Source organism: Ascaphus truei, chromosome 2, assembly GCF_040206685.1.
Source record: "Ascaphus truei isolate aAscTru1 chromosome 2, aAscTru1.hap1, whole genome shotgun sequence".
NCBI lineage: Eukaryota > Metazoa > Chordata > Amphibia > Anura > Ascaphidae > Ascaphus > Ascaphus truei.
In genome coordinates, this window is record NC_134484.1 from 317,556,166 (window position 1) to 317,576,835 (window position 20,670).

The window sequence follows — 20,670 nt, forward strand, 5'->3', positions numbered from 1 at the left end:
AATGGTGCTCACGTATAACCTACTTATTCTCATTGCTTACTGTAATGTCCTCAAACTTCTCTCCAACACCAACAGAAACTATTGTGATTAAGGATCACTAGTAATATTAAGTTCTTTCAAATCTAAGGCTGTCTCACACTTTAATCTGGTCTGTAACTGTTTCATACGCTAATAATATATATTTTCTTTAACTGTGCACGCAATGTCTTGTATATAATGTATACCCTTCATTTATGTAACTGTACTTGTAACCATGTATTATTTGTTTTACTCTGTGCCCAGGACATACTTGAAAACGAGAGGTAACTCTCAATGTATTACTTCCTGGTAAAATATTTTATAAATAAATAAAATATGGGATAGTGGGCAGCTAGAAACGGCATAGCACTAGATTCCCATAATGAGGTGTTTTAGTTGCTATCAGCTGTATGTATATATGTATGTATTTATTGTGATACCATCACTGTTCCTCTAGGTGCTGGAATAGGGCAGCTAGGGGGTTTGTCAGCTCTCAAACTGTTATTTTCCTTAGAGAAGCTAGTTCAGCTGAAAACTAATTAATCAGGCTGGACTGCTGAGTGAATGGGGAAGTGTTTTAAAAGACAAAGGAAGCTGCCAGACTGAGGGACTGACACTGCTGTTCCCAGAGAAGGGAGACAGAGAAGAGAGTGACCCAGAGGAGAGTTTCTCTGAGCTCACATGGGGCCGAGTTCCCCTAGGAAGGGAGGATGAGGGACCGTGCTGAAGCGGGGATATCTGCTCAAAGGACTAACAGATAAGCAAAACGCTTTATTATTGTGTGCAGAGACTGTATACAGGCATACCCCGCATTACCGTACGCAATGGGACCGGAGCATGTATGTAAAGCAAAAATGTACTTAAAGTGAAGCACTACTTTTTTTCCACTTATCGATGCATGTACTGTACTGCAATTGTCATATACGTGCATAACTGATGTAAATAACGCATCTGTAACAGACTCTATAGTGTCCCCGCTTGTGCACAGCTTCAGTACAGGTAGGGAGCTGGTATTGCTGTTCAGGACGTGGTGACAGGCGCATGCGTGAGCTGCCGTTTGCCTATTGGGCGATATGTCCTTACTCGCGAGTGTACTTAAAATTAGTGTCCTTAAACTGGGGTATGCCTGTACATTGTTGCCTATGCCAGGGAATGTTTTGGATGTAGGAACCAGCTTTGCTGGCCATCCAACTAGTGAGGGCGAAAGCTACGGTGTAGTTAGCTTTCCCAAAAGGGAATAGGTGTTCTTTTAATGTTTTGTTTGGACTTAAAGGGACGGTGGGCCTGTTGGTGTATGAGTTAATCCCTGTAAATAAACCCCATATAGAGAAATACAGTTTTCCGGCCTTAAATAAAAGAGACTGCAACGTGTTGTGGGCATCACAGTATGTATGTATGTATATCTTTATTTATATAGTGTACTCAGCACTTTACAAAGCGGCAAAATAGTATAGAAAATTATAAAACAATAAGTGAAACAAAGTCAGACAATAGGAAAGGAAATCCCTTCCCAACAGCTTCCAATGTAAGTAGATGGAGTTGGAGGAAACTAAACTCTTTTACAAGTGGCAAAGGATCAACATCGAGTTCTTCATAGATATAGTTAGTACATGAGCTTTTAACATCTCTAACTAATCCTCATCTACATTTGTGGAATTTTCTGCAACAGAAAGTATAGACATGAAAACACATACAGACATACCGTACAGTAGCCAATGACCGTGGTTAGCCAGTAACAACCCACAATAAAGTAGCAATAGCTAGCCGTTACTGCTTCATCCCAAGAGTGGTGGAAACATCATTCATTTGCAGGTAGCTGAACAGGGAAGGGGGAGGATGGATGCTTCGCTCTAACTATGAATGTAGTGTTGAATTGAGGTGCCACCTGAAGATCAAAATGCAATTAGATAGGGAATAGGTAGAGAGAGAGAACAAGAATCCTCTTTGTTGATGCACATTAAAAAGTAAGGAGGTGGGCATATAGATCGACAACATCAAATTAGAAGAAACCCATTTTAGTGGTCTATAGAGGCAGATAATCAGTATGTCTAGAGTTGAAGCCTACCCGATAGGAAATTTGGCTAATGCAAATCGTGAGACCTGACAATGAATTGGTAGCAGGCACATGGAATTATAAAGTACCGCTAATAACTAGCAACAAAAACTATTTTTATTACCAATAGTGTAAAACTATTAATGTGAACTAAAGAATAAAAACCGCTGCAGTGAGCAGACATGGTTAAAACAATGTGAGAGCATATGAGTGTTTAAACTGCCAATGCTGTGCATTTAGGAAATCTGAATTAATTTTTTGTAGCAACCAAGTAAGTGTAATTGGAAATGATTGCTACAGTAATAGTAACCATGAGTGGTCAACTGCAAAAAAAAGCCTATATTCAGCCCATACTGCCTGTGTAATTGATTTAAGCAGTGTCTGATTTGGCTTAATAGGAGGCAGTCTGCCCAAAGTGATGAATGGCAATAATATAACTTATTTAAGACTCAACTTTTAGATACTTATATCATTGTAAAAGTGGTACAGCAGGGCCCCGCTTCTCGGCGCTTCGCTTCTCGGCGTTCCGCTGATACGGCGGCACCAAGAAGAGGGCCGCCATGTTGGTTTGTAAATCACGCATGCGCAGAACGGGCGGGTGTGCCCGGCGCGCAAGAGCAGACCGCAGGTTGCGCGCGCATACCATAGGTTGCACATGCGCAGAACGGCAAAAATGCCGGTTTGCGCATGCCCAGAAGTGAAAATCGCTAGATCCGCTTTCTGGCGATTTTCACTATATGGCGGGCCTCTGGAACGGAACCCGCCGTATACCCGGGGCCCTGCTGTATGGCTAATTCGCAAAAAGCCTATTTGTAACATATCAGAGTGTAATACCTTGATTCAAAAGTGTCCACTGATGGCAGTGGTGATATGGTTAACCAAAAAATGCCCAGTACGCTAATAGGCAATAGAGTAACTTGGTCAGAACAGCTCCTGGTCATAATATTGGAATACTCAAAACCACATAAACATTGCTGGTACAGCCTGATTCGTCACTTGGTAAAATATGCCACTCAACCAATGCAGAAATAAACACACCCTCAGTGAAGAACCGGAAGCCTGATAACATTCAATCTGTTCCTAGAACAAGATTGCTACATCAGGTGTTTCCCAAGGAGTTCAGAGAGATCTTGCCACCCACCTGAGATCCCCTGCACTCAGACCTCTCACAAATGCGACCATCAGTAGTGACGTCTGACTACTGAATAACTCCTATTTTGATTTTGTTGGCCTACATTGCCACCTTCCTTACTTTTTAAGAGTGTACACCAACAAGCAGGATCCCTATTCTCTCTCTCTCTCTCTCTCTCTACCTATTCCCTATCGTTATTTTTCCACAGCTCCAGACAAACTTAGTTGGGCTAAATTAGAAGCAGAATCTATTATGAATTTGATTAAATTACGCGAGTAACTGAAAACTGGTAATCACAGAAGTCTGCAAGCTTTGGGAACTCTATAAGATCCTTCTTAATGACTTCTTATGAAGACACTTGTACAAAACTCATGTACTGTATAAACTACAGCTTTGAAAAAACTTTGTGTGGTTAAGTTACAAGTCATCACCATCTGATAAAGATCTGAATGCAGCAGAAAATCACTTCTCACTGGGTGTCATTTCCTGCCTCCGTCTGTTTCTGAAGTGACGCTCAATATTCATGGTGACTTCTCTCTGCAGATTCCGGTTGTTTGTTTGTCCACTTGAACTGATCCAGTGATGCTGAAGAACGCACATAGCAGAGTGCCGCTTCATGGGATCCAGCACCAGTAGCTTGCTGATCAAATCTTTAGCTTCTGTTGATGTAAGGAAAACCAAACTGGTTATACATGTAGGCGCCCACAAATACACAACACCAGATGCATTTTGCATTATTATCACAAGTGTGTCTTTGATTTGTGTTTTAATAAAGTTAGCAGTTTTCTAGCAAAGAAATACAGCTGGGCATGCAAAAGTGTGGCTTTCGTATTAGAAGTAAAGAATCTATTTATGTATTTATTATTTAATAGGCTATAAAATAATAAATATATTATAATGTATCTTGTCACTTTGCAGTAAATTTTACAGGAGTGTTTCTGTTTTGTCCTTGAGATGGCCTAAGTAGCCTCACCGGCACTCTAGGGGTTTATGACTTCTCACCCCCAGGAGAGTGGTCTGAGTACCAGACACATCAGTTAGTAAGGCATTGCAAAGCAGTGAGCGTAGTTTGAGGTGTATATTAACCCCTTCGTAACCCTTAGTGGTCAGCTAGTCATGGTTTGCCCATGGATAGCTGGCTACTAAGGCTGATACTATATTAGAAAATGTATAAAAGTTAATTGACTGAACTTTTATCGTGTAGTGTAGGCATGTGAGTTAAGCCACGTTATAAGATAACATGGTGATATTCTGAAATAACATGATGTTACCCTAACATCAACGAGCCTAGTAATGTCACATTGTTGTTGCATATAATTAGATTTGTGCATTCAGCGTTAACTCAGGGGACATAAAGTCAGTTCCTGTTTTAGGCAACGTCACGTCATTTTCCCTGATTTAATTGAGTTTTATGCAATTTAAATATTTTTTTTTTTAAATCAACAACAAGGTAATATGTTGGGAAGTCTTTTTGGAGAAATTAATTTAGTGTCATGTTAATAATTACCGGAGTTACATTTGTGTGTAGCGACACTTTATACTGTAGATAATATATGGCTGATATGGAAGGGCCTGGTAGAACAATTACATTTCTTTTTGGCACCTACAAATAACTGTGACTATTCTTTTAATCTTGCAGCAGACTTATAAGTGTAATAATTGAAAATGACTAATGATTGCAAGAATGCTGCCGACAGTGGTTGAAGTGTGATGGTATTAGGAGGTACAGTATGGAGTACCACGACTATTTTATTTACAAATCCAGGCAACCGTAACATTGTAATTAGAAACTTTAGTCACTGAAGAAGTCTAAAAATGGGTAACGGTGCCAGGCATCCCCTTTACTGCAAGATCCTTTATATTAATGACTTAGACTTTCATTTCACGCACAGACCACAGACCATTGAATTATATATTAGTATATGCCTTTTTATGTTGATGGTTAGGTTCAATCCACAGTAGAACAAATTCTGCTTGGATTTTCACCATTTTATCTTATTGGCGAAAAACTTTCATCCCTGGATGAATATGGATAATATTCCAGCAGGTGAATTTTAACGTTTGGGAAGAAATTGTTCAGAGGAAAGGGAGTTTACTGAAAAGAGTAATCATCTTATGGATAGACTAAAATTAGGAGGATATAGTGAAGAAACACTTCTAAAGGCAAAAGAAAGGATTCAGATTATAGAGAGAGATTTCTTATACCTAAAAACCATAAGAAGAAAAGGAAATACAGATTTGTTACAAGATCCAGTTCAGCTTAAAAAAACTTGTTAAAAAAATTACGAAAAAATGGTTTATTTTAAAGGTGTTGAACGCAATAGTTTGTAATAAACCAAAGATGAACTAAAAGGATCGGGGACTTTTGTATTAGATCTTTTAAAATATTTAGGCTGTTTCAAAGGCGGTTTAAATAACTAAAAAATACAATATTAATAATATTTGTTAACTGTCTATCAAAGTATATAGTATTTATGGCTATCTGAAAATGTGGGCTACAAAATATTGGGGGAAATATTCGTATGTTGAATAAATAAATGTATGCAATCATAAATGTAGCCAGGACTGGTTATTGGCTACCAGTCTGCCCTCACTGGCAGTAAGCACTCATAAGAGCAGGCCTGCCAGTACTTATCATGGGTTTTCCCCACTCCCAGCAGTGCCCTTAAGTGACAGGGGAGGAGGTGGAACCAGGCCTGGGTTCACCCAATCCTGGGTCAGATCTGGTGGCCCCCTCCTGGCTGTACTTAAGGGGATTGCCACCCAAATTTAGTCAGTGCCTCTCCCCACTTGAGAGAGGCAGGTCACACACAGGTTGCCTGAATACTGGTCTTCCCTGTTCCTCGTCCCCTTGGGGGAGAGTGAGTGTGCACCTTTCCCCTGATCCTGATAGAGGATCAGGGAATAGCAAGAACTGCTGCGGGGGCCCTTGACCTGTAGTGCAGGTCCAGGGACCATCCTACAGCTGGATATAACCCCAGAGACTGCATAGGGCAGAGGCCTGCTGTGACTGCATTGCGCTGAACAGAATAAACCGTTCCATTTATTATACCTCCTGCCTGGTGTGTGATCTTTCTGGGAAAAGAGAGGGGATTGTGTTCTACCATAGGAGATTGCCTCCATACATCTTGAGCCTGCAGCACTGTACCACTAGAGATCTATGTTGGGTATGTACCCCAGGAGCTTGTCCTGTGTTTCCCACAAACATCGGACGACTCAGCCCTCCTGCTTACCAACAGGTAGCATGCACCACACACTGTAAGGCAGAATCTCCCATCGGGTGGGGGAAACACCGTTACATAAATAAGAAATTTACATAACAGTTGCCCAGATATGTGAGTAACATAATGAAAATTAAACCTGCCTTAAATTTGTATCCCTTAAATATGTTGTGCTATCAAGGGGAGGTTATAGGTTAAAATGGTTGCTACAAACAGCTTTTTGGATTGTAACATTAGATAAATTCAATCCAAAAGGCTTGAATATAGACGTGGATAAAGAAAACACAGCGCCAACTTCTAAATACAAACAGTGACTAAATATCCCGCTGCTGGATTGTGGGGGGGTGATTCAAATCCTCCCAGAAAGTAATATATAAAGGAAAAAGGAATACCAGCTGGTATTCCTTTTTCTTTTGAATATAGACGTAGCATATAAATAATTTATATAAAATATGTTTAGTCTACATTTGCAATGTTTTGAATGAGTTTTGAGAAAAAGGATTTAATTTAAATTTGTACATTTTTGCGCTGAAGTTTTTTTTAGTTGTAACCAGTATGCTAATGAGATCTTCCTGTGTATCTAACAATGAAGCTGTGGTCTTGGTGGATGTACTGTAAGTGCCCTTGAGAATGCCAGTTTTGGGAGAACCACGTTGGGCCTGACATGTTACCCTACATTTTGTTCTTTGTCCCCATATTTCTCTCTGCTGATATCATTTGTTTTTATTAAAGATGATATTTTCTACAATTTGAGACAGAGGTCCCCCTACCGATTGTCTATTGTGCTGTGCTAGGTGTTAGGGATCCGACTGGGATTTGTAATCAGAACAGCTTCCTAAGGTCTTTTTGTTTTATATATCTCTTATATCACTGGAATATAAAATCTGTTAACCCATGGTTCCCCAAGCATGTTGTTTCAATGTATTTCTATACCACTTATATTGATGTTGTATACATGTATAAACAATGTAGCGCATTTTGGCTGTGTAAGATCGTAGGCTCAAGTTTATAGGGTTCCATGTTAAAATAAGAAGTAAAAAGTGGCACACTGTGCTCATTTGACACACTTTGACAAACTGTGCTCATTTGCGTGTCATTGCCCAGAATCCCTGGCTGCAGAGGAAGCATTGTTTGCTAAGAGATAATGGGGAACGACAGGGTTGCAGACCTGAGACGTGCAAATGTACCACAAGTGGTATTTTTATTTACTGTAATTCTCTAAAAACAGACGCAGCACTGTATGGAGCCCAATACTGTACCAATAATATTGCTGCGGCCTGTGCAAATATTACTTTGACATAAATCCTATAAGCAATATATACATAAGTAATATGTGAAACATTCATATTACTAAAGTCTAATTATTTATTGCATGACGACTAAAAGAAGTGCTCTAGTTCATATTTGTACTAACACTAAGAAGAAAAATATGTAGACAAGGTTCTCTGAGCATAAGTTAGAGCCCTTATTGGAGTAGAGGGTATACTGATTGATTAGTACAGTATGGTGAAGATAGAAAGAGAGCACCATAACCTCGTCAGTACTTGATAGGAGTTCAGTTTAGTGCAGAATGTGACTTATTACCATCTGAGATATTATTCCAGTAAGGTGAGAGGAATTCATATTCCCCACGTTGAATAATTTGGAAGAGTTCCTCCTGATCGCGATCCAGACTCCGGAAAGGTGGGAAACCACAGAGAAGGATGTACAAGATGACTCCAGTAGCCCACATATCTACCTCCAACCCATATCCTGTAGGGGAAGAAACAGATAATGGCAACAATGTAGTCAACAGCAGGTTCACATGTGGAAGGGTTGTATTAGCAAAAAGCAGCTTTCTAGAACTGGAAGACTTATGGTTCTGATAGATATCGGACAACAAGAAAAATACATAGCAAGCAGTGTTCAAAGAAAGGAAAGTGATGCATATTAAAATCACTCTAGGACCTCTTTAATGCTTTAGTGAAGAAGAATGATGTACTGTAACACATTCCAAAGTGGTAAATGTGACTTTACATGGGGATCATTATTAATTGATGCATTGTGCTTGCAGAAAATGTGATGTTTGCTAGATCTTTATCAACATTTAAATGGTGTAAGCAAAACATGCCCTTTTACCACTGAAGGTTATGTGGTTTGCGATCTTTGTTTTCAGCAAAACTTTTCAATCCATCACTGAAGGGATTAAAAATACAATTTGGTATCTTTGCTTATTCTCATAGAATTAAATCAAGATTTTTTTTTTTTTTTATGAAAACATAGGACTTAAAAAATAAAGGTTAGGATAAAGATTGGGGTGCTAAAAGAAACAAGCGCAACTACATTTGTGAGGCACGTGTAATAGACCCAAATGGGTCATGTAGTGATGTACAGTGGCAAAATGAAAAAATAATACCTATAAGTGCTCGGTGCACAAAAATATAAAAGTGGTAAAATACAGCGTCTGGTAGCAGTGCAGCTCTGAAAGAAAATGATGTTTTCCAAAGATCAAACATGATTGCAGCAGGAGGGGCAAAGCGTAAAACTACTGTGGGGTAAAAATCTAAAATAGGGGAGATCCCACTCACATTTAGGGGATCATCGCAGGCATACAGTATAGAGATAGGTCTCTTGGTGGGTATTTAGTTAGAAACAGGTTCCAAGTAACAGTGCTCAATACACAAAGGAAACATATATTTCAAATAAAGTCCTGAATAAAACACATAGTAGTGTGTTGGATAAGCTCTAATCAAGCCTGGTGAGATTATTAGACCCAGTGCATAAACATATATTGTGAGGGGTTTAAATGCAATAACCGTCCGAATGGCAGAGACAGATACCTGTATAGGTGTGTGATGATCCAGTAATTGTGCGCCACAGGACAATGTTCCTCTATAATCGCGCTGATAATGGTCAGCTTCTCCCCAACTGAATAATGGAGGAAATATAATACTCGCATAGAAGGCAGCTTATCCCTTTTGCGTGCATCACGCCAGTCAGTGACAGAAGAAAACAATCCAGAGATTGGAGCGGAGCACAGCTGCGAATGATGGGGCTAACACCAACAAAAAACGGTTAAAAAGTTATATTTTAATAATCATGGTATATGGAGAACATCAGGTAAACACTCTGACGCGTTTCAGGCAAACGCCCTTCATCAAAGAGTGGTTTATGATAAGTGATGAGTGATAAAGGGAGATTGCCTGAAACGCGTCAGACTGTTTACCTGATGTTCTTCATATACCATGATTATTAAAATATAACTTTGTAACCGTTTTTTGTTGGTGTTACCCCCATCTTTCGCAGCTGTGCTCCGCTCCAATCTCTGGATTGTTTTCTCTTGGAGGGTATTGTTGTCAGAGCACGATCCAAAAAAAAGGATGCCGAGAACTCCAAATACATAAAAAAGAGGCGAAGCAGATAGTGCAAAGCTACCCCTGATGGAGCTGTGGATGGAGCAAAACACATAGGGGATTTGGACTTACACTAAGACTGCATCTGCACTTGAGCGAAAGGCCGGTCCTCGTTCCGGGCAAAAAAAGACTTTCTCTCAACTTTACCCTGCACGAAGCTCTGACGTCATTGGACCGCACTAGCCCGGAATCACCAGCTCAGCAGACAGGCTGCATGTGGACTCAGTGCTCCCCCTCTCGTGACTCTGTGTAGTCCTTGTACGGCCGACTTACTGTTTTTCTGTAAGTGCAATCGTTCCCTTTTACCGCTGTTTTATTAAAGGTTTTGCACTATCTTTGCTTCTCCTCTTTTTTTATGTTTTTGGAGTTCTCTGCATCCTGTCTTTGTTTGGACTGTGCTCTGACATAAAGACACGCCGACAGACCTATCTATAATATGCCTCTGATGATCCCCTAAATGTAAGTGAGATCTCAACTATTTTTGTTCTTTTTTCACTTCCCTTTTTTCCCAAGTTTATTCTAGGATAAAAATATATTAAATAGAAATAGCTTGTCCTACAATATCATTTGTTAGTCCAAATAAAAAAGGTATCACCTACTGTAATACTGAAGTACTCATTTATGCTGTACAGATAAAAATATAGAGATCGAAACAAATCCCTTGGACATCTTTAAAACCACATAAATCTCATGTCTATTTTGATTTAGATCAATCTGATCATTATAATTATGACGACACTTTTGAGCATAGGCACAGTATTGATGCAGCGAGCAGTCCGAATGCTACTTGCCATTTATTAGATAGATACATAGATTGACTGAACGTGATAGATATGTCTTTTTTTACCTCATAGCTACCATCTGACATTGTAACAGTGACAGTGTTTACTGACACAGTGTGGCATTTTAAAGTAAATGACATGATTACAGTTCATAATGTATCCACTATTTCTCATTATTATGAACCATGAAACAATTTCCGAGTTTTTTTAGCATCTTATTTTAATGCAGCACTTCCCACTGGAATTTGGTTAATTTCCCCCCTCCCCAACCCGCACCCCTATTTTTTATTGTACCAGGATGGGAAATGGGGTCACCGGAGCAGGAGTCAAATGAACAGTGATATGCTGCACACTATTAGTCAAATAAACAAAACAGTATTACCGGTGCTGCTGGTTCAAAGGGATACCTGTCACAAATATCCAAGCTTGAACTGTGATAAAGAAAGATCCAGCGCTCCACGGATTTGCAAAAGTATCAAATTTATTGCGCCATACACATAGGCATGCCTTTTCATTTGAAAAAGACCTACTAAGGTCGAAACGGTCGTTGTGTATGACGCAATAAATTTGATACTTTTGCAAATCCGTGGAGCACTGGATCTTTCCTTTTCACAGTCACCGGAGCAGGAACATGTTAATTTCACCTCTTGGGTCTACCTGGATCCTAAGACACTTCCTGGTGAAAGTAGCGCATTGCAAAGTGGTGGTTTCAATGTCCTGAGTTACACGGACCAATACGATCATCCATTGTGGTTTCCTAGTAGTCCGCGTGACTCAGGGGATTTAAGTACCAGGAAGTCCCAGCACTACTTTAACTGAAAAGTATCTTGGGACCCAGGGGACCCAATGAGCTGAATCACATTAATTTCAAGACCCCTGCTTCTCATACTAGCAAATACAAATATAGAGGCGGAGGGGGGGAGAGGTGGAGGTTCGGCTGCTTTAATATATGTGTCTTCGTATGGTTTCTAAACTTAGCCACTAATGTCTCTGGCCTGGTTATTTGCACCGACATGCATGTTAATGTCCTTCTCCTCTGAAAACACATATTGGCCTATTCTAATAATAATAACAACATTTTATTGAAATATAATTGGTGATACAGCCGGAATTCATTTGATCCTAGAATTACCTTTTTCTGATAGTATCTCAGGAGCTACATAAGTTGGGGTTCCACACACTGTGAATATAGGCTCTGTAACATGCACTGCAAGTCCAAAATCGGCTAGTTTCAGGGTGGTTGTTCTGTCAGGATTGTGCTGTACCTGTAAAAATAAAAATGGTTGAGGAAAACATGTACGGAAGTAATTGTGTCTTTCACCTGCAAACAGCTGTTTTAACTTCAGTGCACCAACATTTAGCATTTGCTTATACTAGCAAAAGGTTCCAAGCTGTCTGTGCACAGATGGTTAGGATGCAACACTGTCATAACATGACAAGATTTCCCAGGCTTGAAGTAAAGTGACATACTACACCGCCCAATCGCAGATCAAATATACTGGAAAATTAGCCCTTCTACTATGATTTGGCTTCTGTGTGATACATTCTCTGTTTGACTACCTCAAGGGTGGCCAACTCCAGTCCTCAAGGGCCACCAATAGGTCAGGTTTTCAGGATATCCCTGCTTCAGTACAGGTGGCTCAATCAATGACTGAGCCACTGATTAACCTTTGCTACATTTGTAAATTCGAGTTTTAATTTATAATGTTTTTGCATGTTAATAAGTAAAAAAAAGATTATTCAGTACAGTAGAAACTACACAATTTAATAAACCTGAACCATTCCGAGTGATACATAAATTATCCCAAACCCAGTCATTTTCCAAACTACTTATATCCAGTAGTGATGCTACAATAACCTCCCATCAAACTCCATTGCCAGTGATATATATGTATATAGAGTTTGATGGGAGGTTATTGTAGCATCACTACTGGATATAAGTAGTTTGGGAAATGACTGGGTTTGGGATAATTTATGTATCACTCGGAATAGTTCAGGTTTATTAAATTGTGTAGTGTGTGTGTGTGTGTGTGTGTGTGTGTGTGCGTGCGTGCGTGCGTGCGTGTGTGAAAAAACACAGGCGCAGATAACATGACAGGTTAATGTCCAAATTAGGATGACGGGGACATGGCTGAATTGTATAAATAGAGTTACCGTAAGTAACCAAGTAGAAGATGAACCTGAAAATGAAGAAAAAGCAAATATGGTGAAGTATGCTTGTATTGAGGTATGCGCAAAAAAGGCAGCTATTTACAAAGTAGCAGGAGATTCAGGCATTTAGGATAAAGAATCCTGTCTTTGCTGCGGTGTTGATTTGAAGTGGGTCTGGTCTCCACGAGGAACGTCAGAACGCTGAACACAATCGCAGCTGCCTCTGGTCTCTTGCTCCCAGTCCTCCAAATCTCGCGATGACTGCGAGGATTACGTCAAGGAGACTTAGTGATTCCATAGACAGGAGAGAGTGTAGGGGCAGTAACCAATACCTTAGCGCATATGCATATATGTAACTAATAACACCATTGAAGAAGTCTTTCATTAAATAAGAAACGCGTAGGGCTAAGGCTACTTTGAAAAATCAATGATCAGCCTTCACACTTTGGGGGTTATGCACTAAGCAGTGATAAGTGGGTTTTCTGGGTGCTATGCACAAAGCAGTGATAAGTGCTTTTAAGTGAGATAAATGCCTTTATAGCGTGATACTGCCTGCTGTGAGATTCACAAAGCAGTGATAACAGTGCAGTATCGTGCTATAATGGCTTTTTATCCCACTTAAAAGCACTTATCACTGGTTTGTGAATCTCATAGCAGACAGTATCACGCTATAAAGGCATTTATCTCACTTAAAAGACTTATAACTGCTTGGTGAATCTCACAGCAGGCAATATCACGCTATAATGGCTTTTTATCTCACTTAAAACCACTTATCACTGCTTAGTGCATAACCCCCTGAGTCTCAGCAATACCTGTTATTACCTACATATATGCGCCAAGGGTTACTGCTCCTACACACTCTCCCTTCTACGGAAACACCAAGTAAATTAATAAAAACAAAACTGGGCAAAAAAAGTGGTGCAAAAAAAATCACAAGATTTAGCACAGAAAAACATACAGCTAAAATAAATAAAATGTAGTTTCTCTGATAAATCTGCTGCTATGTTTTTGCCCCTTGATTTTGCAGTTTCTAAATGTCATAAATAACGTATGTGTGCTCATTTGCATGTCATTTCCCAGAATTCCTAGCTGTAGTGGAAGCATTGTATGCTAGAAGATAATGGGGAAAAGCAGGAGACGTGAATATGAGTATTTGCTACTGTATATATAACCTATAAAAAAATTAACAATGATTTGAACACAAGGTGGCAACCTATAACAGCTAATATCCTATATATTTATATTTTATATATAATAATAATAGTTTGTTCTTGTATAGCGCTGCTAGCGTTACCTAGCGCTTTACAGAGACATTTTGCAGGCACAGGTCCCTGCCCTGTGGAGCTTACAATTTATGTTTTTGGTGCCTGAGGCACAGGGAGATATAGTGACTTGCCCACGGTCACAATAAGCTGACACCGGGCTCCCCTGCTTCAAATTCAATGCGAGTCAGTGTCTTTACTCACTGAGACACTCCTTCTCCCATATGTAGCCCTGGTAAGAAATGGGGCTATAGTTCTATCCTCCTCCTGGTATAATCCCTGGTAAGGGCAGGTTGCCAGGAGTTATCATGGGTTTCCCCCACTTCAAGCACTGGCCCTGAGTGGTGGAGGTAGGTCACCTGACCCTGTGTCAAAGCAAGAGACACAGGGGCGGTGCCTGCTGAGATCGTAAAAGAGCAGTGCATTTCCTATTTAGTGGGGTTCTGTCAGTCTGACAGTAGTTATAGTGAGTTAGTGAGGAGAGGAGTGAGCAGCTCCAGAGTAGAGCTACTATAGCCATAGTTAGTGAGGTGGACCAAATACCTCTCACCCTGCTTAGGGGGTGAGGGAAGAGCTAGCCCCACTCTGGATGCCCTTTGGGTCCAGAGTGGCAGCAGGGACATAACAAGGGAGAACAGTTAGTGGACTGTGCATCAACGGTACCTGTCGGCTGCTACTGCTGCCCAAGAGAATAAAGAGACTGCTGCATTTAAAGATAATCCGTGTGTGAGACTGGAATCTCTCATCCCTGTGGGAATCTCTGTGGTAAGGATTCCACCCCGCATTCCTGGAGCTTACTATAGATGGAGGCGCTGCACCATTGAACAAAGACGAAGGCATCCACCCCAGTACTAAAAAAAGGGGGAAGGGGAGTGAGAGATGGACTGGGCGCTTCCCAAGTGATAAGTAATAAATAGTGTTATAAGTGAAACACAAAAAATACACAAATACACCTTACACCAAATAGTGAATAAGTAATAAAAAAGTGTTTAAAGCAGCTGAACTTCCTCTGATGGGACAGTTCCAAATCCCAGGATATGGAGTTTTCTTTGCTTGGAGGTGAGGAGGAGCGCAGGAAGATATCGTGATATATGCAAAAGAAATTAAACATATATAGTGCAGACTGTAATCACTGCTACTGTTCCTTATAACTCTATAAGAATAGAACTCACAAAAATCGCTGTATAATGTCGCATGTCAGACATCCTTCTCTCTGACTGGAGCCCTTTAAACCGCAAATGTCAGGATATCCCTCAATGGGTGAGTATGGTATGAAAATAAAGAAAAACCACAATAGTGCATACTATTCGGACTCAGTATATTGTAAAATCATCACGAGTGTTATAAAACTCACATTTTCCATACAATAATCGAATGGGGGAGAGAACCGCCGGTGGATCTGGAGGACAATTGCAAGCTGCTTCCCAGTGTCTCACTCGCTCCTCGCTGTGGGCTTCCGCGGGCTTCACTGCCGTCTCGTCACTTCCGCTATCGCATCACAGCTTAGGGCGGGAGTTCAAACTAGGTCTGGTGCCAGCTCTGATCTTGCCAGTCCTTCCGATCGTAGGTTCTCTGCTTCAACTCTACGTGTTACGCTAACTGCTTCGTCACAAAACAGTTATCCTGACATTTGCGGTTTAAAGGACTCCAGTCAGAGAGAGAAGGATCTCTGACATGCGACATTATAAAGCGATTTTTGTGAGTTCTATTCTTATAGAGTTATAAGGAACAGTAGCAGTGATTACAGTCTGCACTGTACAGTATATGTTTAATTTCTTTTGCATATACCACGGTATCCACCCCAGTAACCTGTTCCTGTTATCCCCCATGTCATCGCGGGAGACTCAGGCCCTCCTGTTGCCAGCAGGTATGCACCACACAGAGACATCTAGCCAGACCCCAGAACACCTTAGGGGACCTGATCTGCGATTAGGGAGGGGAAGAGGGGCTAGATTTGGAAGTGTTGCTGAGATAAACAGGACAGGTTTTCAGCGAAGCAGAGCTGAAAGTAACATGTACACTTTCAGAGCAAGCGCTGCAGAAGGATGGGCATTTTTGCAGACTAGGGGAAGTCAGGAGAGACAGTCCTCTCGCACAGTACACCCTAGGTGCCCTAGGAGGGTGATGTAAATTTGGATAAAGAGGCTATTGCTGTTCTAGTCGCCTTGAGGCAGATAGTGTAGGATTCCTGTGGGGGTAGCCTGTTAACTAAATCAGGGACTTCAGCATAGGGTCTGCACTATGAGTGGCCAAAAGTAGGTTGACGCCCAGTACTTAGGAATGCCAAGTACACTAGCCAGTATCAAGAAAACACACCACAGAGTGCTTGTAATGAACCGTTAGCGAGTGCGGTGTACAAGGAGAGAGTTCTGCCTAGCCTGGGGTATGCCATGCGTTATATTCATCGGTTAGAGCACCATTAAGTGTAGTAAGTGTCTAGGAACGAGTTGCACTATAGGCACTGAGAGTAGCGCTATCGTGGCCTTTGAGGGCTCACTAAAGATTGCGGCGAGAGATACATGTGCTCTGCGGAGCATAGAGGAGGTTAAATGGCGACAGCTGCATCATTCACTGCAACGCGAGTTGCAGCCAATCCAAAATGGCGACTCTCGCCAAGCCTAGATCACGCACGTGCTGCGTGCAAGCAGGCTGTAAGAGAAATGTGGCGAGAGATGTGCAGGGGTTTGGCGCCAAACCCAGATCCCCAGCCAAAAGAAGGGAGCGGCACGAAAGCCGAAGCCACACCCACCTGTGCAGTGACTGGCCGACGGACAAAGCCACGTCACACAAAGAGAGAGAGTGCCCCTCCTCTTGTTTCCACCAGAGGGAGGGGGCACACTGAGAACCAATCCCAACAGTCCTCCCCAGCAGAAGGAGGGACGGGAAGTGAGGCTGAGGAACTTCACTTCTGCTTGACTGGTGAAGGAGAAGGAGCTAAGTGCGAAACCAGCAAGCTGAGCGAATCAACCCCCGCGCAAAAGATGGCTGACCTAAGCGTAACCACATCAGCTTCCAGGAGGCCTCCTGGTTGTGGAGGTTGATGGCCGAGAATATCTGCCTGTGCGTCTAATGCAGGTCACCCGGACCGGCCCCAAGTACTACGGCACGGTGCCAACAGTGTGGCACGTTCTACCTCTGGCCTATCGAGCCATGCACTACAATAATGACCCCGCGAGATGCCTCTCCAGTGATGCTGATCGAGGTAGAGGAGGCGGAGGCGAAGGCTGCCCTGGTCCCATATGTCACCCCTGCGGTAGGGACCCAGGCCCAGCCACCAAGAGATGTCCCAACAGAGGAGAGCGCGACCGCAGTGGAGGTACCGGAGCGGGTCCGTTTCGTACCTATACCCACTGGCGGTACCGCAAGGACTCAAGGTGATTCCCCAGCGGAGGAGCCGTTGCAGTCCTCATCGGATGAGAGAGACAGCCCGGTGGTGATGCGCCGGCCAACGGACCACCCCAGCTGTAAAGAAGAAGTTCCACTTACCCTAGAGATGGAGCAGACGAGTCCGCAGACCCCCCGACAGCAAGCGCTGGTGCGGCCTGAACCGCGTAGAAGTCCCATGGCCGTGGTGACTCCCAGTGCGGCAGAAATGGGATCCGAGATGGCTCCGGAGGAACCAACGAGCATCGCAAGACAGCGGAGCGGTAAGAGGACACCACCACCCTCTTATTCCCGCCAGGTGAAGGAGGAACCTGTGGAGAGAGAAGGGCTTGAGGCCTACCTGCCCGTCCGCGACCCTGATGGTCCACCAACGCCCCTTCCGGTCCTCGATGCACTTCCGGTGCGAAACCAAGGAGCGGATGGAGATTCCGCGACGACCAGTGATGACGTCACTTCTGGCTCAGACTGGTGCAGAGGCCCGGAAGCTTTGATTGCTTCACTAAAGAGAGCTGGGCTGAAACATGCGTTTGAGGAGTTTAAGGCCCAAGTAGCCAAGCGGGGAGCACGAAGCGCTGCCGCAAGAGACAGTAAAAAAGTACCTACCGGTCATGGCATCGCCCGACTCAGAGACACTGTAATGGATTATGACGATCCTATGGTCACCGCCCCTAGCGCCATTGCCCCGGCCACTGCCCCTGCCCCGTCACGTGTCGTGCCACCAGGTCCTAGTGGGAGTAAGCTGGATAAGACGCCCAAGTTTTCAACTGATTGGCGGGATTGGGTGACAAGTGATGAGGGTTCTGATGGGGAGATACCAAGGTCAGGTGTTGTACATGTACCTAACCCCACTGTGTTTAATCTTGTCCCTAGAGGTAGGGCCAGAGGGTCCTAGTCTACTGCAAAAGCGGGTCCCGTAAGTCCCAAACCACCTAAGATGAACCCCACGATCTATAAGAATGTCATTAGAGGGAGACGTAAAGGCTCGCACTCTACAGAGGCAGCGACATCCAATGTATCCTCCAGAGCAGAGTCTGAGGAAGGTATGAGTGTGTCATCCTCATATGAGCACCAAGACAAATGGTGGGCCCCGTTATTCACAGGGTATCATGAGGGGATGGACCGCACCAGATTTGTATTAATAAAGAAAGATACTGTAGATCACTGGTGGGATGTTGGCACCTATTCTCCACAGGAGGTTGCTGAAGAGTTAGATAACAGGTGGAGAGAAATTATGCAAAAAGTGGTTACCCCCAAAGGCTCATCTATTCTGTACGATGATATTGCGCCTGAGGAGCCAAAGCTTTGGGTACTGCCAAGAAAGGCTGGGAACCGGAACCTTATTAACTTAAGTAGGGCAGACAGAGCCATAGCGGCGAGATACCGGCAATCTCATGGATATGAGTTATCATACGTGCCAGAGCCAATAATGCAGGAGATCGAGGACCAGAGAGATACCTGGCTCAGAGATGCAGTCCTTGAGCATTTACGAATTAAGTTGGGTAGCACTGCCTACATAAGGGAAGACAAAATATGTTCTGTGATGAAGGCTTGGAGTACAGGCAGGAATATATTTCTGCATAACATTCTGTACAGACCGGAGAATGGGCCTGTACAACGCTTCTTTGTTAAAATTGTGGATCACAACGGGCAGGAAGTGAAGAAGCCTGATACATGTCATTACTATTGAGTTCGGGTTCTCCATGTTGGCAGTTTCCCACTGTGTTATGTCACCATCATGGGTGTTACAGTCTAGTGTACACAATATTGATTAACTATGTTTTGTATGTTCACAGATTGTTCACCTGCAGGATGGTCCAGCAAATTAGGTCCAAGTGGGGACCATTGGATTCCACCTGAGGGAGAGTGTAGCCCTAGTAAGAAATTGGGCTATAGTTCTATCCTCCTCCTTGTATAATCCCTGGTAAGGGCAGGTTGCCAGGAATTATCATGGGTTTCCCCCAATTCAAGCACTGGCCCTGAGTGGTGGAGGTAGGTCACCTGACCCTGTGTCAAATCAAGAGACACAGGGGCGGTGCCTGCTGAGATCGTAAAAGAGCAGTGCATTTCCTATTTAGTGGGGTTCTGTCAGTCTGACAGTAGTTATAGTGAGTTAGTGAGGAGAGGAGTGAGCAGCTCCGGAGTAGAGCTGCTATAGCCATAGTTAGTGAGATGGACCAAATACCTCTCACCCTGCTTAGGAGGTGAGGGAAGAGCTAGACCCACTCTGGATGCCCTTTGGGTCCAGAGTGGCGGCAGAGACATCACAAGGGAGAACAGTTAGTGGGCTGTGCATCAACTGTACCTGTCGGCTGCTGCTGCTGCCCAAGAGAATAAAGAGACTGCTGCTGTTAAAGATAATCCGTGTGTGAGACTGGAATCTCTCATCCCTGTGGAGAATCTCTGTGGTAAGGATTCCACCCCGCATTCCTGGGGATTACTATAGATGGAAGCGCTGCACCATTGAACAAACACGAAGGCATCCACCCCAGTAACCGGTTCCTGTTATCCCCCCTGTCATTGCGGGAGACTCAGGCCCTCCTGTTGCCAGCAGGTTTACACCACACAGAGACATCTAGCCAGACCCCAGAACACCTTAGGGGACCTGATCTGCGATTAGGGGGGGAAGAGGGGCTAGACATATATGCAGTAAACAGGTACAAAACATGATTTAAATGTCTCTTCTCTCTATAACAGATATTAGAAACCCAGTATGGTTGATTTATTCTTTTGTTTTGAAGGTATTTCAAGTAATTTGAGGTGTCCCACTAATCCATAAGCCACGCACTTTCATTTACATTTTAAATACACTTACATTGATTTCCAAACATTAGGTCCAGTTACATCACAGTTACAAACACAGATTTTTTTTTTTCCAAGTATTTAAAACAATAAATGGAAATAAAAATGTGTTACTAAATCCGTAATAATAAATAAAATGCCTCAATTGGTACGGTACATTCAGTATGTACTGTACTATTGCTCTGTCTAAACATTTCTGCTATTAGGCCGCGTCCAAAGTCAGCGCGACGGTGTGCGTGATGAACAAAAGGCCATAAGGCAATGAGCACGCCCATAGAGCGTGCGCAAGTGTGCACGAGAGCGACGGCGCGGCCGATTTTTTTACGCAAGGCCACATTTTTTATTTTTTCCGCGCGACAGGCCGTGTCACGTGCGTGGTTCCGCCAATGACGTCACGGACACGCCTCCATAAGGAAAGAACTGTGAATCACAGCTGATCTTGGAGGCCTTCCCTTCGCGTCTCCTCCTCCAGATCC

At 42.9% G+C, this 20,670-nt stretch overlaps 1 protein-coding gene across 1 annotated transcript in view; it reads right to left on the reverse strand.

Moving 5' to 3' along the window:
- Positions 1-1,445: 1,445 nt before the first annotated feature.
- Positions 1,446-20,670, reverse strand: part of DCLK3 (doublecortin like kinase 3) — a 39,722-nt gene continuing 20,497 nt past the window's right edge. Inside the window, exons 3-5 of the mRNA XM_075586509.1 lie at positions 11,731-11,863; positions 8,009-8,176; positions 1,446-3,862 (exon numbers count right to left, since the gene is read on the reverse strand). Of these exons, the coding sequence (XP_075442624.1) occupies positions 3,666-3,862; positions 8,009-8,176; positions 11,731-11,863 (498 nt within the window). The 3' untranslated portion in view covers positions 1,446-3,665. The remainder of the gene's footprint in view (positions 3,863-8,008; positions 8,177-11,730; positions 11,864-20,670) is intronic.